General features: G+C 34.1%; 1 protein-coding gene across 1 annotated transcript in view; it reads right to left on the bottom strand.

Moving 5' to 3' along the window:
* Positions 1 to 12701, bottom strand: part of LOC132734860 (ATP-binding cassette sub-family C member 5-like) — a 36776-nt gene that overhangs the window by 8651 nt on the left and 15424 nt on the right. Inside the window, exons 16-28 of the mRNA XM_060721725.1 lie at positions 11760 to 11831; positions 10922 to 11046; positions 10493 to 10565; positions 9580 to 9783; positions 8715 to 8877; positions 6666 to 6857; positions 4730 to 4749; positions 4027 to 4167; positions 3316 to 3445; positions 2432 to 2592; positions 1867 to 1988; positions 888 to 1074; positions 253 to 342 (exon numbers count right to left, since the gene is read on the bottom strand). Coding sequence (XP_060577708.1) covers positions 253 to 342; positions 888 to 1074; positions 1867 to 1988; positions 2432 to 2592; positions 3316 to 3445; positions 4027 to 4167; positions 4730 to 4749; positions 6666 to 6857; positions 8715 to 8877; positions 9580 to 9783; positions 10493 to 10565; positions 10922 to 11046; positions 11760 to 11831 — 1680 coding nt within the window. The remainder of the gene's footprint in view (positions 1 to 252; positions 343 to 887; positions 1075 to 1866; positions 1989 to 2431; positions 2593 to 3315; positions 3446 to 4026; positions 4168 to 4729; positions 4750 to 6665; positions 6858 to 8714; positions 8878 to 9579; positions 9784 to 10492; positions 10566 to 10921; positions 11047 to 11759; positions 11832 to 12701) is intronic.

The raw sequence follows: 12701 nt of genomic DNA, 5'->3' as shown, positions 1-12701 counted from the left end.
GGCCCTCCCGAGTTCGAGCGAACGAAGTTTGACTGTATTTAATATACATGTATGTGTTAACTTGGCAGTATGAATGTTATATAATAACTTTGTGGTTATCTCTTATTCTTTGTCTTGTTTTAGGTTTGTAAGCGAACAGCATGGATCCTGATCAGACTGCGCAGGCTGGTCTGGATCCATGCTGGTCGCAAACGCATTACGTTGGTTTCGTCATGGCGCGGCTCAAATATTTGGATAAAAAAAGCATAGTACCTGAGAATAATGTTGAAGTCTCTGAACAGCCACAAATTTTGCCTCACTCTCAATAGCTTGTCTTATTGTAAACTGGAACAGCCCAGTCATCTGAAATATCAGTTACATATTTTACATACATCAAGTCAAATTATATGCAATCCAAGGCAAAATTAAAATTTATATGTTTTTTTTTCTTTCTATAATAGTAGTGAAATTAAGCCAAATTATTCTGCATTTTCTTTTTATGACTTAAATCAAGTTTATGAGTAATTTTCAAGAGAATATTTACATTAAACAAGAGAATATTTACATATAACAATGGATACACAAAATGTTTGACTGCTGAAATTCAACTTATGAAATTAAACTTTATACAGTCAACAATATTCATTGATAACCATATAAAAATATGAATAAGTTTACTTGAAGAATTGATAAATTCCTAAAATGCGATAATAAATTAAATATAACATAATATCGTTTCAGTTTAGAACATACGTTATAAAATACAAACTGATCATTAACATAAAAGAGGCAAAATGAATATACATATGAAAAAAATTTACATATAGCAAAAAAATTTATTCCAATTTTTTGTGAAGTGAGTTAAAAATTTATGGTTAAACTTTCCTCAGAATTTGCAAGTTTCATACCTGAATTGCAAAGGAGAAAGCAAGTCCGGCTACAGCTGGATTCAGACTGTCATATGTTAGAACTATACATAGACCAGTAACTCCTACGATAGCTGTACTCATGAGATCTAGACGGAATGCCAGCCAACGATTTGAACAGTAAAATAGATAAAAATACCCCGAATTTATGTCCAACAACTTATGAAATCTGAGAAAAAAAGATAACATAAAATAAACATGTAATTGGTTTCAGTATTTGTATAAGCATAAGGGATTAAACATATTATCCACAAAAAATTTCATCAGATGTTAAGTAGGAAATAAAATGCAAGTACTGTCCAAAATATCAAAATAATCAGCATCAAACTAAATTTTAAAATGCATATTTTTTTTTCTTTTTCTTTTTTTCTTTTGCAAAAAACAACAACAACAACAAAACAACAACAACAGAAACTTTAAATGACTACACTAACAACCAACAAATAGCACCCAATTTGTTAACTTTCTTTAATCCTTGGTTAACCCATACAACACTAAATATCTTAAATGGACATAAGTCTATAAGGTTTTAACCATCCATTGGTTTTAAGGAAATTTCAAAACATGCACTGACTGAATAGTGAACATTGCAAAGGCAGCACTGAATGCAGTGATGTGCTTTCTAATCTTGGTCATTCCTAGTTTCATTGGTAATATCTGTTACCGCAAGCAAACAAAGGGTAAAATGACAGTATCAACTCCCTTTATATTTTTTAATGACAATGCCAACTAAATACAATTGTAGAGCCAAGTCAGCCTGCCTCCCATGCAAACTTACCAAGTTACCAGACTCTCTACACTGACAACTGTTTAGTTGTAATAAACTAATATAGAAATCTTAACAATGACAGCACCAAAAATCAAATCAAAGTGAGTAACAATTATTGTGCAAGTTAAAGGTATTGTTTCTTTTTTTAAATTTTTCGTTTTCAGGTATAATTGGGATAAAATGATAACTTACTTATCAAGGAACTGTTCTGTTTTGCCGTATGCATGAACTGTGCTGATACCCTGAACTGTCGCAGTCACATGACTTATTACCGGAGACTTTGTAATGGCATTCATACGCATCAACTCCCGTACCTAAAATAAACATACTCTGTATTACAATGTACTATAACATGCAACAAGTCATCTTTCAAGCTTTTACTGACTGTTTTTTGTTTGGCTTTACAGCACACAAACACAATTTAGGTCATATGGCACAGAAATTTGAAGAAGCCTGAGAATAACAAATGTTTCTGGCCAAAAAAAGCACACAGGAAGAAGCACAGACCTAGTTACTGGATAACTTCTTAACCACCCCTGATGGGATTCAAACCCATAGAGCTGAAGAAAAAATAACTTAAAGTAAGTAACTGAAACCAAGTAGCAAGAGGCTGCTGAAATCCTGAATAATTATCAGAGCAGAGTGTTTTGCTTTAGTACCATTTTAAGCAGGATGCCTGGATTTAACCAATTATAAACTTCTCAAAAACTCAAACTTCTCTCCAAAAAATTCATCTTAATAAGCTTGTGCAACTTACCCCAGATGTGAAGACCACATTAAGAGCCAGGAAACATAATGTTAAGGGAACCAGTGCGATCAGGAACCAAGGTATAATAGATGCAATTATTCCAATAGCAAACAAAATAAGTAACGAATTCTGTAGAAACATCTCACTCGTGCCTGGTAGGCGGACATCAACTGTTGCAATAGAAAATAATATTTTTTTTTAATTTTTGCGAATCTTTAGTAACTGTAACAGCATACTGTTAACACTGAAATGTATCATAATGGTTCTTTTTAATGCCCGATTGGGGAGCGAGGTAAAAAATTTCTCTGCAAAAATCTTGTTTAGGGTGTCTTTTGTTGGTCTCTAAATATAGGGAGTAAACAGGGGCGTTAATTGGAAACCATACGGTATGGTATATGACTACTTCCTTTTTTTTCTGGCATGGTATTTCCTATAACTTTTGATTTCGCTAATTTTATAAAAGATAATAGCATGTTAAATTTTTCTGGTCTTTCATGATGAATGATTGCAGCATATTTCTTGTTGTATGTTAAATATTTCTTTCCGACAGTGCTTAACTCTATGAAGTACAAAAGATTTGGCACATGGTCTCTCATGAACAGACTCAAATAAACCAAATATACAATTTATATATTTTTCTATTGCTTCTAAGGGATTTCCATTCCCAGAATTTTCATGGCAAGTTACGTGTCAAACATTTTCCTCTATAGCATATAATTTATAACTTACAAAATGAAAAAAATTCATGCTTCACAACAAATAAATTCTATGTAACAATTATTGATTCAGTTATTGGTGCATATCCAATTTGCAAATTAAATAAAATTATATCATTAAATCAGGGTTAGGCTAAATAAGTACCAAGTAGTTAAATATCAACAAAATTTACATACTTTCATCAAGATCCGAAGAGAATCTGTTGATAATTCTTCCGACTGGTGTGGTGTCAAAAAATGTCATCGGTGAACCCATCACTTTCTTGAAAATGTCATTGTGCATGTTGCTGGATGCCCGCAGTGTTACCTAAATTGAATTATGAGAACATATACTAAATTTATTCTGTTATAAGTCACATCTTTCATTTCAATTTAGAGGATTATACCATAATGCAACTTAATGGTTTATCATAAAATGGTATAAAACATCCGTGGTTGAGTGGTTATGGTTGATAACTTCAAACCACTTGTCAATGGGGAGTGGTGGCATAGTGGTTAAGGTGTCTGCCTCTCAACCCAGGGATCATGGGTTTGAGCCCTAATCAGGTCACGACTTTTCTTCATATGACACCAGAACTGGTTGGTTTTTCAGGAAGCGATTAATATAAGTTGCAAGAACTTGTTTCGCATTTGAGCTGAATTAAATATGTATAAACCAAACCAAACTTGTCTATGTTAACTTGCTGATGGCTACAAAATCTACCCATGCTTTCAGTGCAGACGTAGGTCAGCCGGCACATCCATGCTATCTGATCATGTTCTGCACTGTCTGCTATTCAGTCAGTTCATGTTTCGAAATTTTTGCTTAAATAATGAACAATCATCTCATCCGGATTAAAATAATGATGATCAATTTTTTATATCCGAATTAATTCTATAACGTTATACCTTCATGAAAACAAATGCTCGTAAGGTGGTCATTACAATTATGACAGCAACACTGCAGCCGTATATTGTCGTGTAAAAGCTCAGGTCTGGATGGTCTGATATACTATTACTGATATATGATATATTTCCATTTGTTATTGTTGTGTTCTGAAAACATAATATTATACTCATTTAAGACATTAAAACACCTAACGTATACAGTTTTAAGCACAAGCAAATTGTTTCCCTAGCCATTCAACTCTGAGAGAGCGTGCCAGATAGTAAGTAAACTAGAACTGCCATTATCATGGCGTGAATACCCCCGCATACCACTTTGTCAGAATCAACAGTGGCCATTTAGAGCTCAAAGACAACCTCCCTGCCAAATCTGAGGTTACTAAGCCAGTGCATTGCTAAGTTATGTATTCTACATGCTTCAAATGTGAAATGTCAAAATCAATACATTGCGACAGGACATTCTTTAGCAATGAGAAGAAAGCTTTTTTTTGTCAAGGTCCCTGTGACCTTGACCTTTTGACCCAGTGACCACAAAATCAATAGGGGTTCACCTTATAGTCATGATCAACATCCATGCCAAATGAAGACTTGAGTCAAAGGAATCTTAAGTTAATGGATGGAACAAACTTTTTGAAGGCCCCTGTGACCTTGACCTTTGGACCTACTGACCTCAAAATCAATAGGTCATCTACTAATCATGACTAACCTCCATGCCAAAATAGACGACTGTAGTTCAAAGGAATCTTAATATTGGCAGACAAACTTTTTTGAAGTCCAAAGTCCCTGTGACCTTGACCTTGACCTGGTGACCTCAAATCAATAGGGGTCATCTACTAATCATGACTAACCTCCATGCCAAATAAAAAGACTAAGGCGTCAAAGGAATCTTAATTATTGGGCGGACAAGAAAAAACCGACGGACGCGACAGCCGACGTACCAAATTTGATGTTATGAGGCAAATGAGCTCATAAAAATTAGCTCATTAAAAACAAAAAAAAAAGCTCTTAATTTGAATTTTATGATTTATGTTCTTTATTTAACTCGCGGAATGAAGCTCATAATAATCAAATGTTGGCGCGGACGGACAGCCGGACGGATGGACGGACGGACAAGCTGATTCCAGTATACCCCCCTTACAACTTTGTTGTGCGGGGGTATAATAAGTCCAGCTTTTGCCTTTTTTTTTAAACCTGCAAAGCTGGATTAATGCTAAGGTTTTGCCTTGGCATTTAAATAGCAAAGGATGTGCTCAACTCTCGGTGCTGGGAAATTTACCAGGGATTTAATCATAGCATGACAATCCAGAAAAAATTTATTCTAAACCTATATGGGAAAAATTTTACAAAATGGTGCTTTCTAGAGCTTACAGAAAAAAAGAAAAAACTCAGTAAAAAACAAAACCCGAGTTAGGGACCTTACCCATTTAAATATCACGGGGGCCCCTAAAAATTTCATGAAAAAGGCCAAAGTTTGGGGGCTACACCGGGTAAAATACAATAGCCCCCCTCTTACAATGTTGAGCTATGAAACATCCAAAAACTAATCAAAAAAAATATTTTGCATATCAGCGCGTTTCCGTTTGTTTTACCCATCCGGAAAATTTCATCTGGCATGGGGGTTTTCCCGATGATCCGGGGCTTTCAATGGGAATTAGGATGACGTCAATTTTCCTTTTAATGAATTGTTATGATACGTGTTGTAAGAAATAGTTAGGGGAGAATGATATTTTTTCATTAAAATAAAGATAAAAATTAAAATATAATGAAAATGGTAGAATAGCAAAAAAATTCGACTATTTTTGCGGTTTTTCGATCAGAATGTCTGTCCCTATCCCCCAAAGGCGGTAACCGCAAAACCTCTTTACCCCCCAATGCAGTCACCTTGGGGCTATATTCCAATCCGAACCCCAAAATATGAAATATTATTATTAAAAACACAAATTATCAAAAAAAAAAATTAAATAATACCCCACACCCCTTTCTTAACCAAAGTATAAAACCCCCAGCTGGGAAATGACGGATGCATATAAACAAAGGGGAGTAAAACTAAACTAACACAAATACCGCCGCAACTTTTAAAACATCCGGTAACCGGGCCCCCCCCTTTTTTTTTCTCCCGCAAATAAATTCACCTACAAAAATAAAATTATATTGACAATAAATTATTTTCTTTGAAATCAAGGAATTTTTACAAAAGTCAAAGCTCTTCACTTCCAATAATATTATTATAGTAATACATGTGCGTATGGGATAACTTTTCTCATATTATACACACGCTTGTTTTCAGCTAAAGCCTCATACAAAATAATAATTATCCTAAACTGATAAATATATAATTTTTATTATGTTTATATTTATATCTAGAATGTTTATGAACATAATGGCAACGTTTTCAGCTTTACTGTTAGAGGAAAACCTCAAATGCCCTTTCCATGCACTATTTCAGGCTAATAAAAAACAGGCACCATAGAAGACCTGCCAACTTTTTTTTTGCAAATTTGCTACCTAACATTAAAGAATTTTAAGACCATGGCAAATATGTGAATTTGAACCATGAATTACAGATTTAAACTTTTTTCTTCTCAAATGTGAGGCAAGAGTTCAAAGCAATTTTAGTAACTCTTTTTTGTAAATATACTGACCTTTTGGTTCATGGTCATCCTCAATACTAATTGTTCTGTTTGACATGACACTCATCTGATGTAATAAGTTTGTCTTTGACCTTGGTGACCTTGGTGACCCCTGTGACCCTCGAGAACAAGAGGAAATAGTCCTCTGTCTGAAATTCTCTGGCTGGTCTTGAGAAAACTGTCTGTGCATAGACTTTGGTCTGCCTTTAAAAAAAACGTACATGTATATAAGAAAACAGTCATTGAATCACAAAGGAGCTCCAGTGAGGTTAAAAAGACTAACAAGATAAGTCTAAAAATTCTTACACAGATCAAATAAAAATTTACAAATTTGGTCAGAATTGAATTTAAAATCAATTTTTTTTGTGTGATTCTTAGCTTAATGTGAGTGAAAAGTATTACAAGCTTTTTATTTTTGGTAATTTTGCACCAAAAATGATGATTCTAGTAACAAAAGGGCCATGATGGCCCTGAAGTCGCTCACCTGTATATAGACCCCAGGAGCAGGGCCAGTTTAAACCCTAGGGCTTTTATTTGAACAAACTTGGTAGACACCCATTAGAAGATGTTTCATGCTCAACATCTAAGGTCTAGCTCGATGGGTTTTTTCAAAGAAGATTTTTTCAAGCTTTTCTTTACACATATAGTTAAAAACAATGACACACCTGGCACCTGGGGCAGGGACAGTTTTGACCCCAGGGCTTTTATTTGAACAATCTTTGTAGACACTTACTAGAAAATGTTTCATGGTAAATATCTAAACTCTAGCTATTTGGGTTTTTTCAAAGAAGATTTTAAAGTTTTTGCTATACATATAAGGAAAATCAATGTCCCCCAGGGTGGAGCCAATTTTGACCCCAGGGCTTTTATTTGAACAAACTTTGTAGACACTCACTAGAAGATGCTTCATGTTTAAAATCTAAACTCTAGCTATTTGAGTTTTTTCAAAGAAGATTTTTTAAGTTTTCGTTATACACATGTAAGGAAAATCAATGACCCCGGGACGGGGCCAATTTTGACCCCAGGGCTTTTATTTGAACAAACTTGGTAGACACTCACTAGAAGATGTTTCATGCTTAGTATCTAAACTCTAGCTATTTATGTTTTTTCAAACAAGATTTTTTAAGTTTTTGTTATACATATCAATCAAAATCAATGACCCCGGGGCCAGGCCAATTTTGACCCCAGGGCTCTAATTTGAACAAACTTGGTAGACATCCATTAAAACATGTTTCATGCTAAATATCTTAGCTCTAGCTCTTTGGGTTCTTTAAAAGAAAGTTTTTTAAGTTTTTACTATATGCATATAGGGAAAATCAATGACTTCCTGGGGAAGGGCCAATTTTGACCCCAGGGCTTTTATTTGAACAAACTTGGTAGACACTCACTAGAAGATGTTTCATGCCAAATATCTAAGCTCTAGCTCTTTGAGTTTTTTAGAAGATATTTAAAGTTTTTTCTTTCGGTTGTCATGGCAACCAGAGTTCTGCATGGAATTAAATTCTTTGAACAATTTTCAAAGGTGACCACCAAAGGAACATTCCTGTGAAGTTTGGATGAAATTGGCTTAGTGGTTTATGAGGAGATGTCATTTAAAGTAAAAGTTTATGGACGCCGGACGAAAAGCGATCACAAAAGCTCACCCTGTCACTTTGTGACAGGTGAGCTAAAAACTAGGAGAGTGAATGGTCAGACAATTTGTACACAGGTTATTGGCACTGACCATCATCAAAAAGTACACTAATATTGGAAAAATATTTCCAGTCTGGTCATGTAAAAAAAACTAAGTTGGTGTCCCTTCAAATACATTTCTCCTCTTTCCGTAAAGAAACTAGCAGCAGTACATAAGACTATTACTTTTTTTTGCATTTATGGCATGTAATAATACTTCAAACAAACTGAATTCAACCTTTTTTGCAACAGGTTTCAATCATAATAACACTTGAATGACACAGCTTATATCTGCCCCGTCACATGACATGACGTAGGAAGTCACTATATCTACTGATAAGGCAAAGGGCATTTTCCCATTGTTGAAAGAAGAAGTATAATAATATTTACCTCCTAAACTATCTAAACTAGCTTCTTTTTCTTTTTCCTGAGTGTAAAATATCTTTATTAGGTTAGCATATTCTGTGTCGGCTTTCATCATCTCGCTGTGTGTGCCTGTGTCTGTAATCGCACCGTCTCTCATAAATATCACCTGGTCACAGTTACTCAAATACTGAAATATAAATAGTCTGTAATCGCACCATCTCTCATAAATATCACCCGGTCACAGTTACTCAAATACTGAAATATAAATAGTCTGTAATCACACCATCTCTCATAAATATCACCTGGTCACAGTTACTCAAATACTGAAATATAAATAGCCTGTAATCGCACCATCTCTCATAAATATCACCTGGTCACAGTTACTCAAATACTGAAATATAAATAGTCTGTAATCGCACCATCTCTCATAAATATCACCTGGTCACAGTTACTCAAATACTGAAATATAAATAGTCTGTAATCGCACCATCTCTCATAAATATCACCTGGTCACAGTTACTCAAATACTGAAATATAAATAGTCTGTAATCGCACCATCTCTCATAAATATCACCTGGTCACAGTTACTCAAATACTGAAATACAACTGAAATTCTGTAGAAAAGTTCTACTTGCCATAAGTGCAAAAACTGTAAAAACCATTAATCAAAAAGTGTAATTGAACTTTCAATGAATGTATAAAATGTTTAACTCCCATTACAATTACAACTCTTACAAATTAACAACTTCAAGTTTTGGCGTATCAATTACAAAGCTATTTTCAGGTTAGATAAAGACAAAATATCCTGAGCCTTAAAAGTACTATTTATTGGCTAACTTGGAATTACTAGTGTAACTTTAACTGAAAGAGAGAAAGTATAAATCTGTACCTGAAGTTGATGAGTTACAAAGAGCACTGTTTTTCCTTTCAATTGTTTCATGATACATTCTGAGAATATATGTCTTCCTATGTGTATATCAACTGCTGAGAGAGGGTCGTCCAATAAGTAAATATCTTTATTACTGTAGACAGCACGTGCCAGACTGATCCTTTGTTTTTGTCCTCCACTGAGATTGATCCCTCTTTCTCCTATCTGAATTTTCAGTACAAATGAAATTCTTATAAAACAAATACAATATAACCTCTGATGGAATTTAATATGATAAAAACATATATATGACACATCATAATATACATTTTAAATCATTTTTCAACTGAAGGAACTACTCTTCGGAATCTAAGCCATGACTCTCTAAAAAATGAGATGGGTGCACTATCGCTACGACACCACTGTAACAAGCTTAAGTCAACATACAGGGGTAACTTTAACCATGAAAAAACTACTTAAATGATAAACTATATTTAAAGATAATATCCTATAATTGCGATGTAAGGGCAATGACTGGAATGTCTAGCTCAAAGGGTACTTGTTTACAGCAGTTACGAGGCTCTGCCAAGTTCCACTAAACAGTTACGTTGAGAGCTACATAATCCTGTCTGTGATGACAGCCAGTGTTTGATTCTTTTTCTTGCATATTACAAATAAATAATATTTTGCAAAGATATAATGAAAAGCATAGCACTTATTTCTTATAGTAGCATATGAATTTGAACTTCATTTGTAACGGCACAATGACATCATCCTTAGAACGCAATTTATTCTTAAAAGGCCCGTGGGAATGATGTCATTAAAAACAATGTGACTTGTCTTACATGGGAGATGCAGAAAGGTTTTTCTAGCACCGGTCTAAATGGTTTATAATTGTGTCTGATATGCAAGAAAATCAAAACATAAATCTTACCTCTGTTTGATCCCCATCAACAAAATCTGAGAAATCTTGAATTAAAGCACAAGATTCAACCACTGCCAGGTATCTACAATAAAATCACAGGAATAATATAAAATATGGTTATATTTTAGTATTGCCACCATTTTAAGAACGATATATCTTATATTTTAGCATAGCTACCATTTTAAAATTGCAGTATATCAGTTATGTACAAGCTGGTAATAATTTCACCATTTGTTTTTTTTTTCCAATTTCAAGTAATTTTTACTACTGCTCACTTGTTAAATAACTTTGCTTTAGAACTAATGGCCTTTGCTATCAGTTTTGTTAAATTTATATAATATACATGTATAGCAAACATTTATTTTTCTTGAAATTATTTATTTTGTGAAATTATCTAATTTAAATCTCTCATGAAAATTTCTGAGTTTACATTATTACCTATCTGGATCATATGGTTCACCAAACAAGATATTATCCCTCACTGTAGTGTTCATTATCCAGGCCTGCTGGGTGACATAGGCCAGTGTACCTTGTACTGCAACCTTTCCTGATACATGGAACATCTGTATAATATATCAATGTGAATATAGTCGATAAAATATGTTATACAGATACCTTAACAAGACTAGCAGTCTCATGCTGGCAAATGGCCTCTGAGGTCAAGTGATTAAGGTTGTTTACTTCAAACTACTTGCCTCTCATTTCTGTGGGTTCAAGTCCCGACAGGATCTTATGACTCTTTCATGTGAGGAAGCTATCCAACTAGCTTATGGAAAGTCAGTGGTTCTCCTCAGATGCCTGTTTATACCAGAAAGAATGCATGAAGGATTCATGAGGTCTTCCTCTAGAAGTAAAGCTGAGTAAAACGTTGTCTTATGACTTATACTGTGTCAGTGTGACGTATTACCCAACCAAATAAGCAAACAAACATTGTGGTTAGTTTCCTTAGCTACAGAATCTATCCAAGCTACCAGTGCAGACCAAGATCAGCCTAAATTCCCATGCTATCTGATCATGGTTTGGACTATTTCACTATTTAGTTTGTACAAATTTTTGAACTTTTTCCTAAAAAATGACTAAAAATTGAAAGATGGAAAAGTCCATTTAAGATATTTAGGGGGGTAAGAGTTAAAAGGCTTCCCATGAAAAGAAAGCAAACAAAGCATTAAAGATAGTTAGAACAAAAGTAAACGTAAAAATCCTAAATCAGATATACGCTTTAAAACCTTTGTTAAATAGTCATGTTTTTTTTTTTTTAGAATTAGAAATAACTTACCCTGCCTAGAACTGCAGACAGCAATGAAGATTTTCCACATCCCACACTACCACATATACCAATAAGTTTACCCTGTAATAGATCACATCAAACTTATACACATGGCGCTTTTGTTTCAATGTTTAACAATAAGCCTTATAAATTTTTGTATTAAACATGTCCTATTTTTAATTAGAAACTAACACATGTTTTCATGATCAGTGATTTCATGTATCAAATTCATAAAACAAGAGCGGGTCTGTCAGACAGCATACTCAACTATTATAAATACTTACCTGCAAGTGGGGATTATGTCACAAACAAGTAGTTATGGTTTCAAAGCAATATTAATACATCAAAGAGTAGGAAATTAGTGGGGTGGTATTTAAAACTTAACCAAAAGTTTGATGCAGATGCCAATGCCCGGATAAGTAGGACAGCTCTCCCTATGACATAAGTACAATAGTCGGGGCAAAAAATTGAGAAACCAAAGATAAAACATCTTGCCCATATATGTAGATGTTTAATTTTCTTGATAATTACCAAGACAAAGTCTACATTTTACCATTAAACAGCCGGCAGTGATTTACCTATGCAACCAGATCAGACAAATATCAGCAGGCACACCCTTGCCATATAATCATGGTCTACACATTTCGCTTTTCAGTCAGTTAATATTTTGAAATTGTTCCTAAAAATGATGAATGGTTATGTCCAGACTGAAAGATGGACAAGTCCATTTAAAACATTTAGCAGGCTTAGGGTTAAATAACGCCTTGATGATTGCATGAAGTTCCAAAACTTTTCTCAATAAATTTTTAAAACATGCTTTATCTATGGCATGAATAGAGAGAGATTCAATCTTTAACTGGTTTTAAGAATTAATTATGATAAACTTTGTAAAATTATAATTTTCAACTATTCGACCATGGTTTTCCTGAAGCAGTACACATGTCAATGAAT

The sequence above is a fragment of the Ruditapes philippinarum genome, unplaced genomic scaffold (genome assembly GCF_026571515.1).
Source record: "Ruditapes philippinarum isolate M1 unplaced genomic scaffold, ASM2657151v2 ctg2514_1_1_1_1, whole genome shotgun sequence".
NCBI lineage: Eukaryota > Metazoa > Mollusca > Bivalvia > Venerida > Veneridae > Ruditapes > Ruditapes philippinarum.
This window is presented reverse-complemented; position numbering and strand designations above follow the sequence as displayed.